The 18,737-nt window shown below is 36.1% G+C and overlaps 2 protein-coding genes across 2 annotated transcripts in view; both read right to left on the bottom strand.

Moving 5' to 3' along the window:
- The window catches only part of DIAPH2 (diaphanous related formin 2), a 924,369-nt gene that overhangs the window by 699,167 nt on the left and 206,465 nt on the right, over positions 1–18,737 (bottom strand). Inside the window, 1 exon segment of the mRNA XM_032619577.1 lies at positions 4,020–4,159. Within this exon segment, the coding sequence (XP_032475468.1) occupies positions 4,020–4,159 (140 nt within the window).
- Positions 1,153–2,442, bottom strand: RPA4 (replication protein A4). The gene is given in 1 exon segment (XM_032619578.1): positions 1,153–2,442. A coding segment is annotated over 1 exon segment (780 nt). The 3' UTR covers positions 1,153–1,662.

Genomic DNA, 18,737 nt, shown 5'->3' with positions numbered 1-18,737 from the left:
TCTCAGGCTTCCAGCATTTGTATAAGTGATACCACAAAAGAATATTACGTCTCTTAGACTATTTCTTTCCGCACTGACATCTTGAGGAAGAAATATGCCCCTCATCTGTCTCTCCTTCAGTATGATTTTCCCAGGGCAGGCAACCTTTTCGACAAAGAGTAGTTCAGAATTTCTTATGTTTATGAAGACTGGAATTTGGAAAGATGTCTGATAATTTAAATAACAAACACGTTCATAGTATGTTAACCATTTGTGGTTTTCAAAAGAGTGTCATTTATGACTTCCTTGCTTTTGAAGGGAAGAAAAGTTAAATTTATGCCTCAGGAAGCTTAAGCAAGAACTGTTGATAAGTTTTCCTAAGAACTGGCAAAAAGAGGCCACATTCTAACAGTATGGATTGTTGGCTTTTAAGAGATTTTCTGTTTTTGCACCTTCTTTTTGTGATTGAGACAAGTAATGCTTTTCTCTTCTACCTATATGAATGTATATATTTTTTCTTTCCACTAATGTAACAGAGATAGTAACTTGAAAGATACCATCTTCAGTGTATGTACAACTGAGTGCTTAGTGTGTTCAATTATTTAAAAGCCTCACATAAGTCATATAACCTATACTAAAATGTATTATTACAAATAGGATGTATGTTATTGATATCATATAGAGAAGAGAAAAAATTATTCTGGATAATTACAATATTAATATTCAAAAACAAAACTATAGGCTTTTCAAATGAATTTAGAAAAATATCACACAGGAGGTAAAGATTTGCAAAAGTGCTTTAATAAAACGTTTAAATAAATTTTGGTTAAACTTGCAAAGTTTAATAAAATTCCTATTATTACTTTTTGTTTGTCTACCCTACAAGAATAAAACCCTCTTATACATAAAACAGAGCATTTAGTACTATAAATAATACATCAGAGCATGAAACTTACATAAAGTCTGGTATCTGTACTATGCAACTGCAAGAGATTGTAATTTAATCCAAATATCTCCATATTGTATTTGAAACAATCATTAATCATATTTTAAGAAAAAAGTCAAAGCTGACCCTCCCATTTAAACATAGTATAATCTTATCTTTTAAAAAAACATAAACCTACAGTGTAAGAGCAAATCACTAAATGAACATTTGAACTGAGTGCCTGAATTCATAAACTGCTATCTTTAGCACATCTGAATTAATCAACTACTATATTTAGCAAGAGATACTAATATGACTATAATATGCTAAATCCAAACATAGAAAATAAGTCTAATGTAAAAACAAGAATATTTTTTTGTCTCTTAACTGGCTCCTTGACTGCATCTACTTTCTCCTAATATGTAGGTATTTCAGAAGAAGCTCCCATGCAACTAATAATTTTCAACTTTTTCTATACCTTTTCTTCCCCAAAATCATCTGTCCAAGAGTGTTTTCATTTGCTTGCTGGTAAACTCTACAAAAAGGCCAGTCAATTTATCCATCGCCATCTCCCTCTGAGCTTCAAATATAGTTAGAAAAATAGAAAAGTTCAAAGCAGTTGGAAAAGCAGTGAAGTTCCAAAAGGATGCCAGTTCCAATCTTTTGTTTAAAGAAATCTACTTCCTAAAAGTCAAACAGTCAAACTCAGTCACAACTGGAGGCAGCGTCTTCAGAAAATGAAAAAAGTTTTCACTGCTTCAATCAGCAGATTTAAAATGTTCCCCAACCACAGTGGGGTAGATGTGGCCCTTGACGGTCAGATACTCAATGGCTTGATTGATGGTCCCGATGCTCAGGTTGCTAAGCTCGGTCTGGAGCTCACGAACGCTCTTGCCTTCCTATCGAGGACACTCCTGAATCAAACGCAGCACCTCCTTACGGATGAAGTCGGGGTGGTACTCGCTGTGCATCTGGGCCTCATCCATTTCTGAGGGAACAACAGGGACACTTTGCCCAGAGGCCGCTTTATCCAGCATCATGTGCGCGTTAACCGTTTCTAGAATATGTGTGGTAAACTCGTTCATGTCCTCCAGGACACGGATTTTCAACACCTCAAGGCTCTTCACCTCCGCAGAACATTTGAGGATACCTAACACTTTGGCGTATACTATCACTGGAAGGAGAGTTATCCCCTGCTTTGCTCTATCTCTGCCGACCCACTGGCGGACGTTGATAGGCTTGGTGGTCATATCATCAATCTTGTAAAGAACGTAATTTGTAGCCGTCTCTGCCTGCCTGATTATCCCCATGATAGCGACTAGGGAAACCTCGATTCCCCTAATCGTGAAGACATTATCAATCACAACGGAGGTGAGCAGCTGGTTTACACAGCAAGGTATAATATCCTGGATTCGGGACCTGTATCGTATGGACTTAAAAGCAAGAGCTACCCTGCCCTGAGACGGTGGGTCATTGCCTCCGATGGCTCCGCCTGCAGCAGAGATGCCGCCATAGCTCCCAAACCCATTCTTACTCATTTTAAGGGCAGCTCAGGCAGACAAGGAGGTGGGGTTTGGCTCCCGTCAGCAAGTTCCACGAGTTCCACAGGCAGGCTACAACGGCTATGATGGCTACAACGGAATGCTGGGATTGTGACGACACAAGCAGCCCCATGCAACTGTGGAGCCAATCACCTGCCAGGATGCAGCTGTCTCTAACCAATCAAGACCTGCCATCTTCTCACTTCGCCCTACAATTCTTTGGAGCTGTCGGGTAGCGGCTCCCCTACATCTTAAAGGACCCGCATGTAATTTCGGACCTTTCCCGATATCTTTATAAAAATGCATTTTTACCAGGTTCCCCCCACCCCTGCTTCATTCCTAAATGTAACGACTTCTGTAGTCACTTCTAAAAGACTCATTTATTCAACTCACTCAACCACTCAACAGCAATTTTCAGAGCAATAAGTTCAGTATACTTTGTGTGTGGAGGCGGCAGCGGGGGAGGGGGGTATGGGGGACGACACACCGCGTTTACTGTCCACCAGTAAACTTTTGCAAATCATTAAAACCAGAAGCATTCTGGAAAAAATGGCAAGACAGCCACCTCTGAATAATTATCATATTCAAACGCAAGTCATATCTTACCATTACCTTTTTAAATTTTTTATTGTAGAATTACACTTTTCCAGTTATTCTGTCAAATGCATTATCGGTAAAAATAAATAGTATATTTCAATTTATACATAAATTCAAATGAAACAACTGAGCTCTAAATTATTTTCAAGGCTCTGTGGATAGGTCAGGGAAGTACAAATCCCATCATATATTAGGAAAAACAAGAATAAAATCAAAATATGGTTTCTATATACTCTTATCCAGTAATTTCTGAACTTAATATTTTAGTAATTGTGTAAGCAGATCCCAGAATATTTTCATATTACACTGAAAATCTATTTTTCCCTATAAAAACATTTTATTTGGGGTGTAATTAACTGAAAGGCTTTTTATAGTTAATAAAAGAACGTCAGTTATTGGAATCCACCATTGGCAAGAACTTCTTCCTTAAAAATCCTTTGTACCTAGGTAATAGCCTAAATGTGTAGACTTTTGAGGAGTTTATTAATATTTTCTTATTTATTTTATTGGTTAAAATTAACTAATTTTGCTATCCCAAATTACAGAAATGTGTGAATGACATATCTAAAACTTGTAGAATACAAAACTATATTTACTTCTCAAGTTAAAAAGGAAAAATATCATAGAGCCAATGTACTTAATTTATTTTATAAATAAATATATAATAATTGTTATCTGAGTACAGATTTTCATATAAATGTGGATGTTTAACTTCTGGACCCATATTTTACATAATCAAAGAGGACCTAACCATCCAACTAATATTTGTATTCTTAAAATTGCTTGTTATTAGAGATCAGATTAGCTATATATTTTTAAATGTTTACAAACTCATAGTTAGACATTGTTTTATTAACTAACATCAGACTTCTGGTCAGGAAAACGTGAGGTTAAAATGACGTAAGTGATTATATTCCCAACAATTATATACAGTACAAATTGTACGAATCATACCAAAACAGTAAAAAAGCACCTACCTGACAGGATTGCTGGTTAAAGAAACCCTCAGAGATTCTAGGCAATTAAGAAGTTTCTCATCTGAAATACCAGATCGTAATTCATGAACATATTCTTGTGAAGACAGAGTGCATTCATGTTTGCTGTTTTTCAGCCCTCCCTATTAAAAAAAAAAGATATTATTTTAGACAAACAACAGTTTTTTTTGGTAACTTTTAAAATACAATAATGCATAGAATATGCAAATATTTTACCGTATAAAAATGTGTACAGAGTGCCAGGCGCTTAAAAACTTTTGGTCATAAAACTCACGTGGTAAAATCATGCTATATATATCTCAACACTCTCCTCAGCCTCATTTAAAGGAAAATTACACTGATGGTACTCATAACCTGAACAGAATATGGACTTCAGTAGCATAAAGTATCACTGACAGGGATGCTTAAATTTACAATCCAGGCATTAGGATTAACATTAGCTGGTCCTCCTTAACCCACAGGATGAACATTTAGAAGTCATCTTATTAATTCTCCTAGTTATTTATATTCTATTCTACAGTGAACAAAATTTAATGCAAAACATTATACATAACCCAAATCTACTGAAATGTGTCAGAATATCACCCTATCTGAAAACCAAGTGAAAATGTTTATTAAAATGCAAAACAATATAGTCTCCAATTAGTATGTTAGTTAACAAATTAGTGTAAAGCATTCACCAATTCCTAACTATTCTTTCCTAACCATGTTAATCCCATGCCGTAGTAATCTTAAAAAGCCATTAAATGCATTTATCTGATAGCGACTAGTTTTTAGCTTAATTTCCAATATTCATGGGGTTATTTCTAGAACTCATTATCTCATCACAGCTCCTTAGCTTCATCACCTTGCCATAACTATGTAAGCAGTTTGGGGAAAAGGCTGGGAGGAAAACATCATCAACACATTCATTGTACTAATAACGCATAGTTTCACATTCCAGATCTACATAATCATAACTGCCCCTTTCCTGTATTACAAATGTATCCCCCTGAATTAAAACCCTAGCTTGAGTCCAATTTTGTAAATTCATATGAATTACACTCAGTTTCTGCTAAGTATCTAAGCTAGAAGAAGGAAAGCAATTGTTTTCCAATTTGATAGAAGTTATATCATTAGAGGATATAGAGTTTAAAAAAAAACAATATGTTAATAATGAGAAATGGATTCCCTAGGGTTTCATACTACTTGGCTTTTTATTGAGAATGCCTCCTGATATAGAAATTGTCAATCATTCTTAATGTTTGAATTTTTTACAATTCCATTAAACAGTAAATGTTTAAAGTCTGATAAAGTCTTCTGTACAGGAACTCTATTCCCTTATACCACTGTGACACTATCACTACTATAGCACTTAAGACATTGGGGCAGAGGTCATTATGTGTGTCTCTTTCTCTTCCAGACTGGGAACTCCATGTATGCTAAGTATCTAACACAGTGATGGGGTTTAGTGAGCCTCCACAAAAATGTGCTGTTATTGAATCTGTCCATAAAAATTACAGAATAAGGAATACAATTTCATACTTTTTGCTCCCATATATTGTGTAATGGCCACAGACTTGAGTTTTCTTGCTTTAGTAGGATATACAGTAGATGTTCAGGAAGTCTACTGAATGAATCACCACACAGATGGCACAGTAAGTAAAACCATCATCGTGAAATCATTTCCACATTTCTATAACCTATTTACCCATCTCAAGGCTATAGAACCACAAGGAATAAAAAACATTTATAGTATAAAATTTTGCAGATCTGCTGTCACTTTCACTTTCATATGATCCTCAAACTTATTTTCTTAATTAATGGATGACAAGGCCATACTGACTCCCCTAGAGGCTTATATATAGGGCTTATTCCTGTAGAATGACCTTTGTATTTGCTGTTTTCTCTGCCTATAAGACTCTTACCTCTGACCTCTCCATTGCTGGTTCTCATCATTTAAGTCAGCCCAACAGTCTTATATAAATTTATGACGTTTAGCACTTTACTTGTTTACTGTATCCTCCTCATTAAAACATAGTTTCCACAAATCAGGAAACTTGCCTATCTTGTTCACTACTGTATCTCCAGATCTTAACACAGTGCCTGGCACACAGTTAAGTACTCAGTATATATTTCTTGAATGAATGATGGATCTATGAATGGTGAATAACCAAAGAGGTGAATGACTGATGAGCTTCAACATGCCAAAGCTTCCAAATTCAGTTTAGTTTCACTTCAGAATATTACAGTCCTGAGACATTCCATTATAATATATTCAGATATTCTTGTATAGAACAGGTAAACTTAGACAGTATATGGTATGCTGGGGATGGCACAAACTGCCACTGGGTATGAATCATGGCCCTTCACCTACCTTCTAGGTAATCTTTGATCAGTCGACTGAACGGATCTCTATAAACCTGTTTGCTCATCCGTGACACAGGGGTAATAAACACTGACCCTTCATATTTGTTATGAGGCTTAAGTAAAACAATGCATACCAAGTGCCAAAAACAGGCATTTCATATGTGTTGTCTCATAGACAGAGTAAGATGCTCAGAAAATGTTAGATGCTTTCTTCTACATGGTTGTGCGTGAGATATTCTTTATGGAACAATTGGGCCAGTCTATCACCTTGGGACTCACCCCTCATCCAAGCCTTAGAAACTGGTTTAAATTATATAATTGAGGATACTCTACAGTTATAAGGAATGGAAGCAAACAATGTAATGGAGCAAGACAGAAGATATATAACTTTAGACAATAAATGCCTTTTATCAAGCTTAGGAGGACTTTGGGGTTTTAACATAACCTCATATTTGAAAATTATGAAAACATGATAGCATGGAAAGGCTGGACTAGCCCTAAAAGACCAGCTGTTCAAATGCTCTCATTACATAAATAGAGAATCAAGTTGATTTCCCAAGTTCACGTAATTAGTGAGGTTGCAAGAATAAAACACTAACATTCTGGTCCTTGGGTTACTTCTTTTTTTTTTTTACTGTATGTCACCTTTTCTCAATATTGAGTAAAAAATTAAAGCAACAAGTATTTAATTCTGAAATCTCTATTACAAAATGTCAAAGTATCTTCAGCAAAATCAGTATGGTGGAACATAATATTAAAGAAATCACCTAAAAACAAAAGAGTGCAATAGATTAAACTGATTCTCACTGTACTTAATAGGGCTGTAATACAACAATGGCTTATCATTAACATCCTGTTCTGATACTGAACAAAGGAAACAACTAGATAATGGGTGGATAATAATGGAAATTTTAATTAGCTGCTCTGTATGAGATTAATGAAAATAACCACTGTGCCCATTTGATCTTTAAAAAAAATGCAGACAAAGTTAGCAATTAGCATACATCATGCTATTGCAAAGCTAGGTGAACAAAGAGCTTTCATAATTTGAAACAATTCCTTAATTTGAAAATCATTAGAATGGAGATACTTGCCAGTGTGACTGTGTTTGTACTATTCTAAAACACTACACAAAGAACCAAAAGAAACTTCGGTCAGTTTAATAATCACAACCACCCTACACTGATATGACATGTTAGTATCAAAACCAAACATGCTCGAGATTGGTTCAAGACGGTGGAATAGAAGGACTGCTCTCACTCCCTCTTGAAAGAGCAACAGAATCACAAATAACTGCTGAACGATCATCGACAGGAAGACACTGGAACTCACCAAAAAAGATACCCCACATCCAAAGACAAAGAAGCCAAAATGAGATGGTAGGAGGGGCACAATCACAATAAAATCAAAACCCATAACTACTGGGTGGGTGACTCACAAACTGGAGAACACTTATACCACAGAAGTCCACCCACTGGAGTGAAGGTTCTGAGGCCGGTGTCAGGCTTCCCAACCTGGGGGTCTGGCAATGGGAGGAGGAATTCCTAGAGAATCAGACGTTGAAGGCTAGCGGGATTTGATTGCAGGACTTCAACATGATTGGGGGAAACAGAGACTCCACTTTTGGAGGGCACACAAAAAGTAGTGTACGCATCGGAACCCAGAGGAAGGAGCAGTGACCCCAGAGCAGACAGAACCAGACTTACCTGCTTGTGTTGGAGGGTCTCCTGCAAAGACAGGGGTTGGCTGTGGCTCACCGTGAGAACAAGGAAACTGGCAGCAGAAATTCTGGAAAGTACTCCTTGGCGTGAGCCATCCCAGAGCCCACCATTAGCCCCACAAAAAGAGCCTGGGTAGGCTCCAGTGTTGGGTGATTTCAGGCCAAACAACCAATAGGGAGGGAACCCAGCCCCACGAATCAGCAGACAAGTGGATTAAAGTTTTACTGAGCTCTGCCCACCAGAGCAACAGCCAGCTCTACCCTCCACCAGTCCCTCCCAACAGTAAACTTGCTCAAGCCACTTAGATAGGCTCATCCACCAGAGGGCAGACAGCAGAAGCAAGAAAAACTACAATCGTGCAGCCTGTGGAACAAAAACCACATTCACAGAAAGACAGATAAGATGAAATGGCAAAGGGCTACGTACCAAATGAAGAAACAAAATAAAACCCAAGAAAAACAACAAATGAAATGGAGATAGGCAACCTTCCAGAAAAAGAATTCAGAATGATAGCGAAGATGATCCAGGATGGCAGAAAAAGACTGGAGGCAAAGAGAGAGAAGATGCAAGAAATGTTTAACAAAGACCCAGAAAAATTAAAGAACATACAAACAGACGAATAATACAATAACTGAAATAAAAAATAAAATAGAAGGAATCAATAGCAGAATAACTGAGGCAGAAGAACAGATAAGTGACCTGGAAGACAGAATGGTGGAACTCACTGCTGTGGAACAGAATAAAGAAAAAGGAATGAAAAGAAATGAAGACAGCCTAAGAGACCTTTGGGACAACATTAAACATAACAACATTCACATTATAGAGGTCCCAGAAGGAGGAGAGAGAGAGAAACGACCCGAGAAAATATTTGAAGAGATTATAGTCAAAAAGTTCCCTACCACGGGAAAGGAAAGAGCCACCAGAGTCCAGGAAGCACAAAGAGTCCCACACAGGATAAACCCAAGGAGAAACACACCAAGACACATAGTAATCAAACTGGCAAAAATTAAAGACAAAGAAAAATTACTGAAAGCAGCAAGGGAAAAACAACAAATAACATACAAGGGAATTCCCATAAGGTTAACAGCTGATTTATCAGAAGAAACTCTACAAGCCAGAAGGGAGTGGCATGACATATTTAAAGTGATGAAAGGGAAAAACCTATAACCAAGATTACTCTACCTGGCATGGATCTCATCCAGATTCAATGGAGAAATCAAAAGCTTTACAGACAAGAAAAAGCTAAGAGAATTCAGCACCACTGAACCAGCTTTACAACAAATGCTAAAGGAACTTCTCTAAGTGGGAAACACAAAAGAAGAAAAGAACCTAGAAAACCAAACACAAAACAATTAAGAAAATGGTAACAGAAACTTGCATATCAATCATCACCTTAAAAGTGAATGGATTAAATGCTCCAACCAAAAGACACAGGCTTGCTGAATGGATACAAAAATAAGACCCATATGTATGCTGTCTACAAGAGCCCCACTTCAGACCTAGGAACAACATATACACTGAAAGTGAGGGGATGGAAAAAGATATTACATGCAGATGCAAATCAAAAGAAAGCTGTAGTAGCAATACTTATATCAGATAAAATAGACTTTAAACTAAAGGATGTTACAAGAGACAAGGAAGGACACTACATAATAATCAAGGGGTCAATCCAAGAAGAAGATATAACAATAATAAATACATATCCTCCCAACATAGGAGCACCTCTATACATAAGGCAACTGCTAACAGCTATAAGAGAGGAAAACGACAGTAACACAACAATACTGGGGAACTTTAACACCTCACTTACACCAATGGACAGATCATCCAAACAGGAAATTAATGAGGAAACACAAACTATAAATGACACAATAGATCAGAGAGATTTAATTGATATTTATAGGACATTCCATCCAAAAACAGCAGATTACACTTTCTTCACAAGTGCACATGGAACATTCTCCAAGATAGATCACATCTTGGGTCACAAATGAAGCCTCTGTAAATTTAAGAAAATTGAAATCATATCAAGCATCTTTTCTGACCACAACGCTATGAGATTAGAAATCAATTACAGGGAAAAAAACATCAAAAACAGAACACATGGAGGCTAAACAATATGTTACTAAATACCCAAGAGATCACTGAATAAATCAAAGAGGATATCGAAAAATACCTAGAAACAAGTGACAATGAAAACACGACGATCCAAAACCTATGGGACTCAGCAAAAGCAGTTGTAAGAGGGAAGTTTATAGCAATACAAGCCTACCTCAAGAAACAAGAAAAACCTCAAATAAACAATCTAACACTACAACTAAAGTAACTAGAGAAAGAAAAAAAAAAACCAAAGTTAGTAGAAGGAAATAAATCATAAAGATCAGAGCAGAAATAAATGAAATAGAAACAAAGAAAACAATAGCAAAGATCAATAAAACTAAAAGCTGGTTCTCTGAGAAGATAAAAAAAATTGCTAAACCATTAGGCAGATTCATCAAGAAAAAGAGGGAGAGGGCTTCCCTGCTGGTGCAGTGGTTGAGAGTCCGCCTGCCGATGCAGGGGACACGGGTTCATGCCCCAGTCCGGGAAGATCCCACATGCTGCCGAGAGGCTAGGCCCACGAGCCATGGCCACTGAGCCTGCGCATCCGGAGCCCATGCTCCACAATGGGAGAGGCCACAACAGTGAGAGGCCCATGTACCGCAAAAAAAAAAAAAAAAAAAAAAAAAAAAAAAAAGGGAGAGGACTCAAATCAACAGAATTCAAAATGAAAAAGGAGAAGTTACATCAGGCACCACAGAAATACAAAGCATACTAAGAGACTACTACAAGCAACTCTATGCCAATAAAATGGACAACTTGGAAAAAATGGACAAATTCTTAGAAAGGTATAACCTTCCAAGACTGAACCAGGAAGAAACAGAAAATATAAAAAGACCCATCACAAGTAATGAAATTAAAACTGTAATTAAAAATCTTCCAACAAACAAAAGTCCAGGACCAGATGCCTTCACAGGTGAATTCTACCAAACATTTAGAGAAGAGCTAACACTAATCCTTCTCAAACTCTTCCCAAAAATTGCAGAGGAAGGAACACTCCCAAAATCATTCTACGAGGCCACCATCACCCTGATACCAAAACCAGACAAAGATACTACAAAAATTACAGGCCAATATCACTGATGAATATAGATGCAAAAATCCTCAACAAAATACTAGCAAACAGAATCCAACAACACATTAAAAGGATCATACACCATGAGCAAGCGGGATTTATCCCAGGGATGCAAGGATTCTTCAATATATGCAAATCAATCAATGTGATACACCATATTAACAAACTGAAGAAGAAAAACCATATGATCATCTCAATAGATGCAGAAAAAGCTTTTGACAAAATTCAACACCCATTTATGATAAAAACTCTCCAGAAAGTGGGCATAGAGGGAACCTACCTCAAAATAATAAAGGCCATATATGACAAACCCACAGCAAACATCATGCTCAATGGTGAAAAACTGAAAGCATTTCCTCTAAGATCAGGAACAAGACAAGGATGCTAACTCTCACCACTATTATTCAACATAATTTTGGAAGTCCTAGCTATGGCAATCAGAGAAGAAAAAGAAATAAAAGGAATACAAATTGGAAAAGAAGAAGTAAAACTGTCACTGTTTGCAGAAGACATGATACTATACATAGAGAATCCTAAAGATGCCACCCAAAAACTACTAGAGCTAATCAATGAATTTGGTAAAGTTGCGGGATACAAAATTAATGCACAGAAATCTCTTGCATTCCTATACACTAATGATGAAAAATCTGAAAGAGAAATTAAGAAAACACTCCCATTTACCATTGCAACAAAAAGAATAAAATACCTAGGAATAAGCCTACCTAGGGAGACAAAAGACCTGTATGCACAAAGCTATAAGACACTGATGAAAGAAATTAAAGATGATACAAACAGATGGAGAGATATACCATGTTCTTGGATTGGAAGAAACAATATTGTGAAAATCACTATACTACACAAAGCAATATACAGATTCAATGCAATCTCTATCAAATTACCAATGGCATTTTTTACAGAATTAGAAGAAATCTTAAAATTTGAATGTAGACACAAAAGACCCCAAATAGCCAAAGCAGTCTTGTGGGAAAAAAATGGAGCATGAGGAATCAGTCTCCCTGGCTTCAGACTATAGTACAAAGCTACAGCAATCAAAACAATATGGTACTGGCACAGAAACAGAGATATAGATCAATGGAACAGGATATAAAGCCCAGAGAAAAACCCACACACCTATGGTCAACTAATCTATGACAAAGGAGGCAAAGATATTCAATGGAGAAAAGACACTCTCTTCAATAAGTGGTGTTGGGAAAACTGGACAGCTACATGTAAAAGAATGAAATTAGAACACTCCCTAACACCATACACAAAAATAAACTCCAAATAGATTCAAGACCTAAATGTAAGAACAGGCACTATAAAACTCTTAGACGAAAACATAGGAAGAACACGCTTTGACGTAAATCACAGCAAGATCATTTTGATCCACCTCCTAGAGTAATGGAAATAAAAACAAAAATAAACAAACGGGACCTAATGAAACTTAAAAGCTTTTGCAAAGCAAAGGATACTACAAACAAGACAAACAGATAACCCTCAGAATGGGAGAAGATATTTGGAAATGAATCAACAGACAAATGATTAATCTCCAAAATACATAAACAGCTCATGCAGCTCAGTATTAAAAAAAGAAAACAACCCAATCCAAAAGTGAGCAGGAGACCTAAATGGACATTTCTCCAAAGACATACAGATGGTCAAGAAGCACATGAAAACCTGCTCAACATCATTCATTATTAGAGAAATGCAAATCAAAACTACAATTAGGTATTACCTCACACCAGTCAGAATGGGCATCATCAGAAAATCTGCAAACAGCAAATGCTGGAGAGGGTGTGGAGAAAAGGGAACCCTCTTACACTGTTGGTGGGAATGTAAATTGATACAACCACTATGGAGAACAGTATGGAGTTTCCTTAGAAATCTAAAAATAGGGCTTCCCTGGTGGCACAGTGGTTGAGAGTCCACCTGCCGATGCAGAGGACACGGGTTCGTGCCCTGTTCGGGGAAGATCCCACATGCCGCGGAGCAGCTGGGCCCGTGAGCCATGGCCGCTGAGCCTGTGCGTCCAGAGCCTGTGCTCCGCAACGGGAGAGGCCACAGCAATGAGAGACCCGCATACCGCAAAAAAAACTAAAAATAGAGTTACCATATGACCCAGCAATCCCACTACTGGGCATATACCTAGAGAAAACCATAATCCAAAAAGACACATGGACCCCAGTGTTCACTGCAACACTATTTACAATAACTAGGTCATGGAAGCAACCTAAATGCCCATCAACAGACGAATGGATAAGGAAGATGTGGTACATACAGACAATGGAATATTACTCAGCCATAAAAAGGAACGAAATTGGGTCATTTGTAAAGATGTGGATGAATCTAGAGACTGTCATACAGAGTGAATTAAGTCAGAAAGAGAAAAACAAATATCGTATATTAACGCTTATATGTGGAACCTAGAAAAATGGTACAGATGAACCAGTTTGCAGGGCAGAAATTGAGACACAAATGTAGAGAACAGATGTATGGACACCAAGAAGCGAAAGCAGTGGAGGGGGGTGGTGGTGCTGTGATGAATTGGGAGATTGGGATTGACATATACACACTAATATGTATAGAATGGATAACTAATAAAACCTGCTGTACAAAAAAATAAATAAAATGAAATTCAAAAAAATATACTAGTGTCAATAAAAAATTGTTAGTGTCATGAAGGGAAAAGAACAAAGATCTCAAATCAACAACCTACGTTTACAACTAAGGAAATAGAAAAAAATATAGAAAGTTAAACCTACAGCAAGCAGAATAAAGTAAGTAATGAAGATTAGAAAGGAGAGAAGAAAAATGGAAAATAGAATTATCTATTATTTTCATAGAGATTATCAATGAAATTAAAAGTTGGTTCTTAGAAAAGATCAAAATTTACAAACTTTTAGCTAGAATTACTAAGATAAAAAAAGAGAGAAGACTTAAACAACTGACATCAGAAATGGAAGTGGGGACATAAAGACTGACCTTACATGAGTAAAAAACATTGTAAGAGAATACTGGGAATAACTGCATGCCAACAAATGGGATAACCTAGATGAAATGGAAAACTCCTAGAAACATACAAATTACCAAAACTGGCTTAAGAGGAAATAGAAAATCTCAGACCATCAATAAGTAAAAAGATTGCATCAGTAATTTAAAAAAATTCCCAATAAAGAAAAGTCCCAAACAAGATGATTTCAATAGTGAATTCTGGGCTTCCCTGGTGGCGCAGTGATTGAGAGTCCGCCTGCCGATGCAGGGGACACAAGTTCGTGCCCCAGTCTGGGAAGATCCCACATGCCGTGGAGCGGCTAGGCCTGTGAGCCATGGCCGCTGAGCCTGCGTGTCCAGAGCCAGTGCTCCACAACGGGAGAGGCCACAACAGTGAGAGGCCCGCATACCACAAAAAAAAAAAAAAAAAAAAATAGTGAATTCTATGAAACTTTAAAGAAGAATTAATACCAATTCTTCTCAAACTCTTCCAAGAAATAGAAGAGGAGGGAACACTTCCTCACTCATTCTACAGAGCCAGTATTACCTTGATGACAAAGACATCACAGGAAAGAAAACTATAGACCAGTATATAAATATAGATATAAAAACTCTCAACAAAATAGTAGCAAACTGAATTCAACAGCATATTTAATAAGGACTATACACCATGACCAAGCGGGGATTGGCTTTTTCACTCAGCATAGTTCCTTGGAGATTCATCCCAGTTGTCAAATCGATGACTCTTTCCTTTTTATTGCTGAGTAGTATTCTGTGGCATCGACGTACCACTGTTTGTTTAACCATTTATCCATTGAATGGCAGTTGTTTCTATTTTTTTAGTTATTATGAACAAAGTTGTTATCAATATTCATGTCCAGTTTTTGTATGTCTTCAAGTCTCTTGGATAAGTGCCCAAGACTGCAATTCCTGAGTCAAAAAAGAAAAACAAAAAACACCAAACATGCAATATTCTAAAAAGAATATTTTAAGTTTGCAGTGGAGATACCACTTCTGATTTTAAATTGACTTGGTCTGTGTATGACCTGCCATTCTTTAATGTAAATACAGATTTATTTATAAATTGAGGAAAGGCTTCACAGTTCTAGGCTCTAAAGGTGTCTTGCTGCAGACACTTGGAAAAACTATTGATTGCACACAGGTCTTTTCAACTACAGTGTGCACAAAATAACGATTACTATCAGTGGTATGATCTTCAAATAGGAAGGACAATATTATTGTCATGAAAACAGTAATGCCATTACTGTTATCAACCATGATTTATAAACCCTAATGTAGTCAGGTTTCTTTGGCTACTTTAATCAAGTGAGTGTGTTATTGTTCACTACAGTTTTCTGAAAAAGCAATGCTATATAAATGGAATCTTAAAAAATGGTACTGATGAACCAAGTGGCAGGGCAGGAATAAAGAGGCAGACGTAGAGAACAGACTTGAGGACACGGCGGGGAAGGGGAAGCTGGGAAGAAGTGAGAGGGTAGCACTGACATATATACGCTACCAAATGTAAAATGGATGGCTAGTGGGAAGCTGCTGCATAGCACAGGGAGATCAGCTCCATGCTTTGTGATGACTTAGAGGGGTGGGATAAGGAGGGTGGGAGGGAGGCTCAAGAGGGAGGGGATATGGGGATATATGTATAACACATATATATATATATGTTATACATATATACATTCACTGTGTTTTACAGAAGAAACTAACACAACATTGTAGAGCAATTATACTCCAATAAAGATATTTTTTTTAAAAAAGCAATGTTATAGATTAACAAATTTGGAATTATATCTACAAAGGTTCACAGTGTGCTTTTGAGAGGCTCCTATAAGTTTAAAAGCATAAGAAATCAAAAAGCCAATTTCTCATCATAAGTCCCATGAATTCCAGTAGAAAAAGGAAACAAAAAACAAGTGCCTGACAGAAGTTGATCTACCTATTTTTTCTAAGAATGACGTATTCGGTGGGTTATACAAAGCTGAATATATTGCTAAACCTTTAGATGGCTTCTCTCCTATTATATAAGAAAAACACCTTGTAAAGGGAAGTTATTAGAGGTAAGTAATTAATTTCCCCAAAATATAAAAGGTACTTTAAAATAAATATATTAATTATAATAATGTTTCAAATAATTTTATATGCAATTTGCACTGAAAATTGATTTTAATTTCATGAAAAATATAGTATAAAGTATATTAATATTATCAACTCAAGGTCTGTAAGATAAAAACCTATACAGAACAGTAGTATCATGAGATAAATTCATATATTGTCATTTCCCATTGCAGGACACATAGTTTATAATTAAGACCTTTTTCAGGGGCCAAAAGTAATACTCAGAACATATCCTAACATCAAGTGGAATAACATTCATATTACAGAGGTCCCAGAAGGAGAAGAAACAAGGGGCCAGAAAAATTATTTGAGGAAATAATGGCTGAAAACTTCCTGAATCTGTGGAAGCAAACAGATATCCAGGTCCAGGAAGCCCAGAGAATTCCAAATAATATGAATGCAAAGAGAAAATACACTGAGATGCATTATAATTAATGTGGTAAAAGTAAAGGATAAAGAGAGAATCTTAAAAGGAGAAAGAGAAAAGCAATTTATTACATACAAAGGAAACTCCATAATGCTATCAGCAGATTTTTTGCAGAAACTTACAGGCCGAAAGGGAGTGGCAAGATATATTAATAATGCTGAAAGAAAAAAAAACTGCCAACCAAGAATTCTCTACACAACAAGGTAATCATTCACAATTCAAGGAGAAGTTAAGAGGTTTCCAGATAAGCAAAAGCAAAAGGAATTCATCACCACTAAACCAGCCTTACAAGAAATGTTAAAGGGACTTTGGTAAGCTAAAAAGGAAAGGAACTAATTAATAATAAGAAAACATAAATAGGTAAAAATCTTACTGGAAAACATGAATAAATAATAAGGGTAGTGGAGTAATCACTTATAAAGCAAGTATGAAGGGTAAAAGACAAAAGAAGTAAAACTATTTGAAAAACCAGTAATTAGTTAAGGGATGTATGAAATAAAAAGATGTAAATTGTGTCAGTAAAAACATAAAATATGAGGGGGGTAAAAATATAAAGTTTTGGAATGTGTTCCAAATTAAGTTACTATTAACTTAAAAGACTATGTTATACACTTAGGATGTCATATGTGAACCTCACAGTAACCACACACAAAAAATTATAATAAATACAAAAAAGAAAATGGGAAATGAATCTAAACATAACAATCAAACCACAAGGGAAGAGAGAGAGAAGAAAAAACAGAGAACTACAAAAATTGCCAAAAAACAACTAACAAAATTACAATAATTATATAGCTATCAATAATTACTCTAAATGGAATAAATGCTCTAATCAAAAGACATAGTATAACTGAATAGATTTTTTTTAAAAAGACCTTTCTATATGCTGCCTATAAGAGACTCACATCAAACCTAAAGAAACTCACAGACTGAAAATGAGGGGATGGAAAAAGATATACAATGCAAATGGAAATAAAAAGATAGCTTTGGTAGCAATACTTATATCAGATAAAACAGAGTTTAAAACAAAGATGTAACAAAAGTCAAAGAAAGCATTACATAATAATAAAAGAGTCAATCCAACAAGAAGATATAACATTTATAACATTTATGCACCAAAGAAGCACCTAAATATACAAAGCAAATATTAACAGAGGTAAGGGAAGAAAGAGACAACAATACAATAAGAGTGCAGGACTTTAATACCCCTACCCTCCTTATATCAATAGATAGATCATCCAGATAGAAAATCAGTAAGGAAGCATTAGCCTTAAACAACACATTAGACAAGATGAACTTAATATATATACAGAACACTGCATCTAAAAACAGCAGAATACACATTGTTTTCAAGTGCACATGGAACATTCTCCAGTTTAGATCATATGTAAGGTAACAAAACAAGTCTCAATAAATTTAAGAAGACTGAAATCATATCAAGCATCTTTTGTGACCACAAGTGTATAAAATTAGAAATCAATCGCAAGCAAAAAAACTGGAAAAAAACCACAAATGCGTGGAGACTAAACAACGTGCTATTAAACAACCAATGGGTCAACGAAGAAATCAAAGAAGAAAGCAAAAAATAACTTGAAACAAATAAAAATGCAAACAGAACATTCCAAAATCTTTGGGACACAGGAAAAGCAGTTCTAAGAGTAAAACTCATAGAAATACAGGCCTATCCCAAGAAACAAACAAATCTAACTTTACATTTAAAGGAGCTAGAAAAATAAGAAGAAAATAAACCCAAAGTTGGTAGAAGGAAGGAAATACTAAAGATCAAAGAGGAAATAAATAAAGTAGAAACTAAAATTTTAAATAGATCAATAAAACAAAGAGCTGGTTCTCTGAAAACATAAACAAAACTGATACACCTTTAGTCAGACTCATCAGAAAAAAAGAGG

The sequence above is a fragment of the Phocoena sinus genome, chromosome X (assembly GCF_008692025.1).
Source record: "Phocoena sinus isolate mPhoSin1 chromosome X, mPhoSin1.pri, whole genome shotgun sequence".
Taxonomy (NCBI): domain Eukaryota; kingdom Metazoa; phylum Chordata; class Mammalia; order Artiodactyla; family Phocoenidae; genus Phocoena; species Phocoena sinus.
Note: the sequence above shows the minus strand (reverse complement) of the source record. Positions and strands in the feature narration are given on the sequence as shown.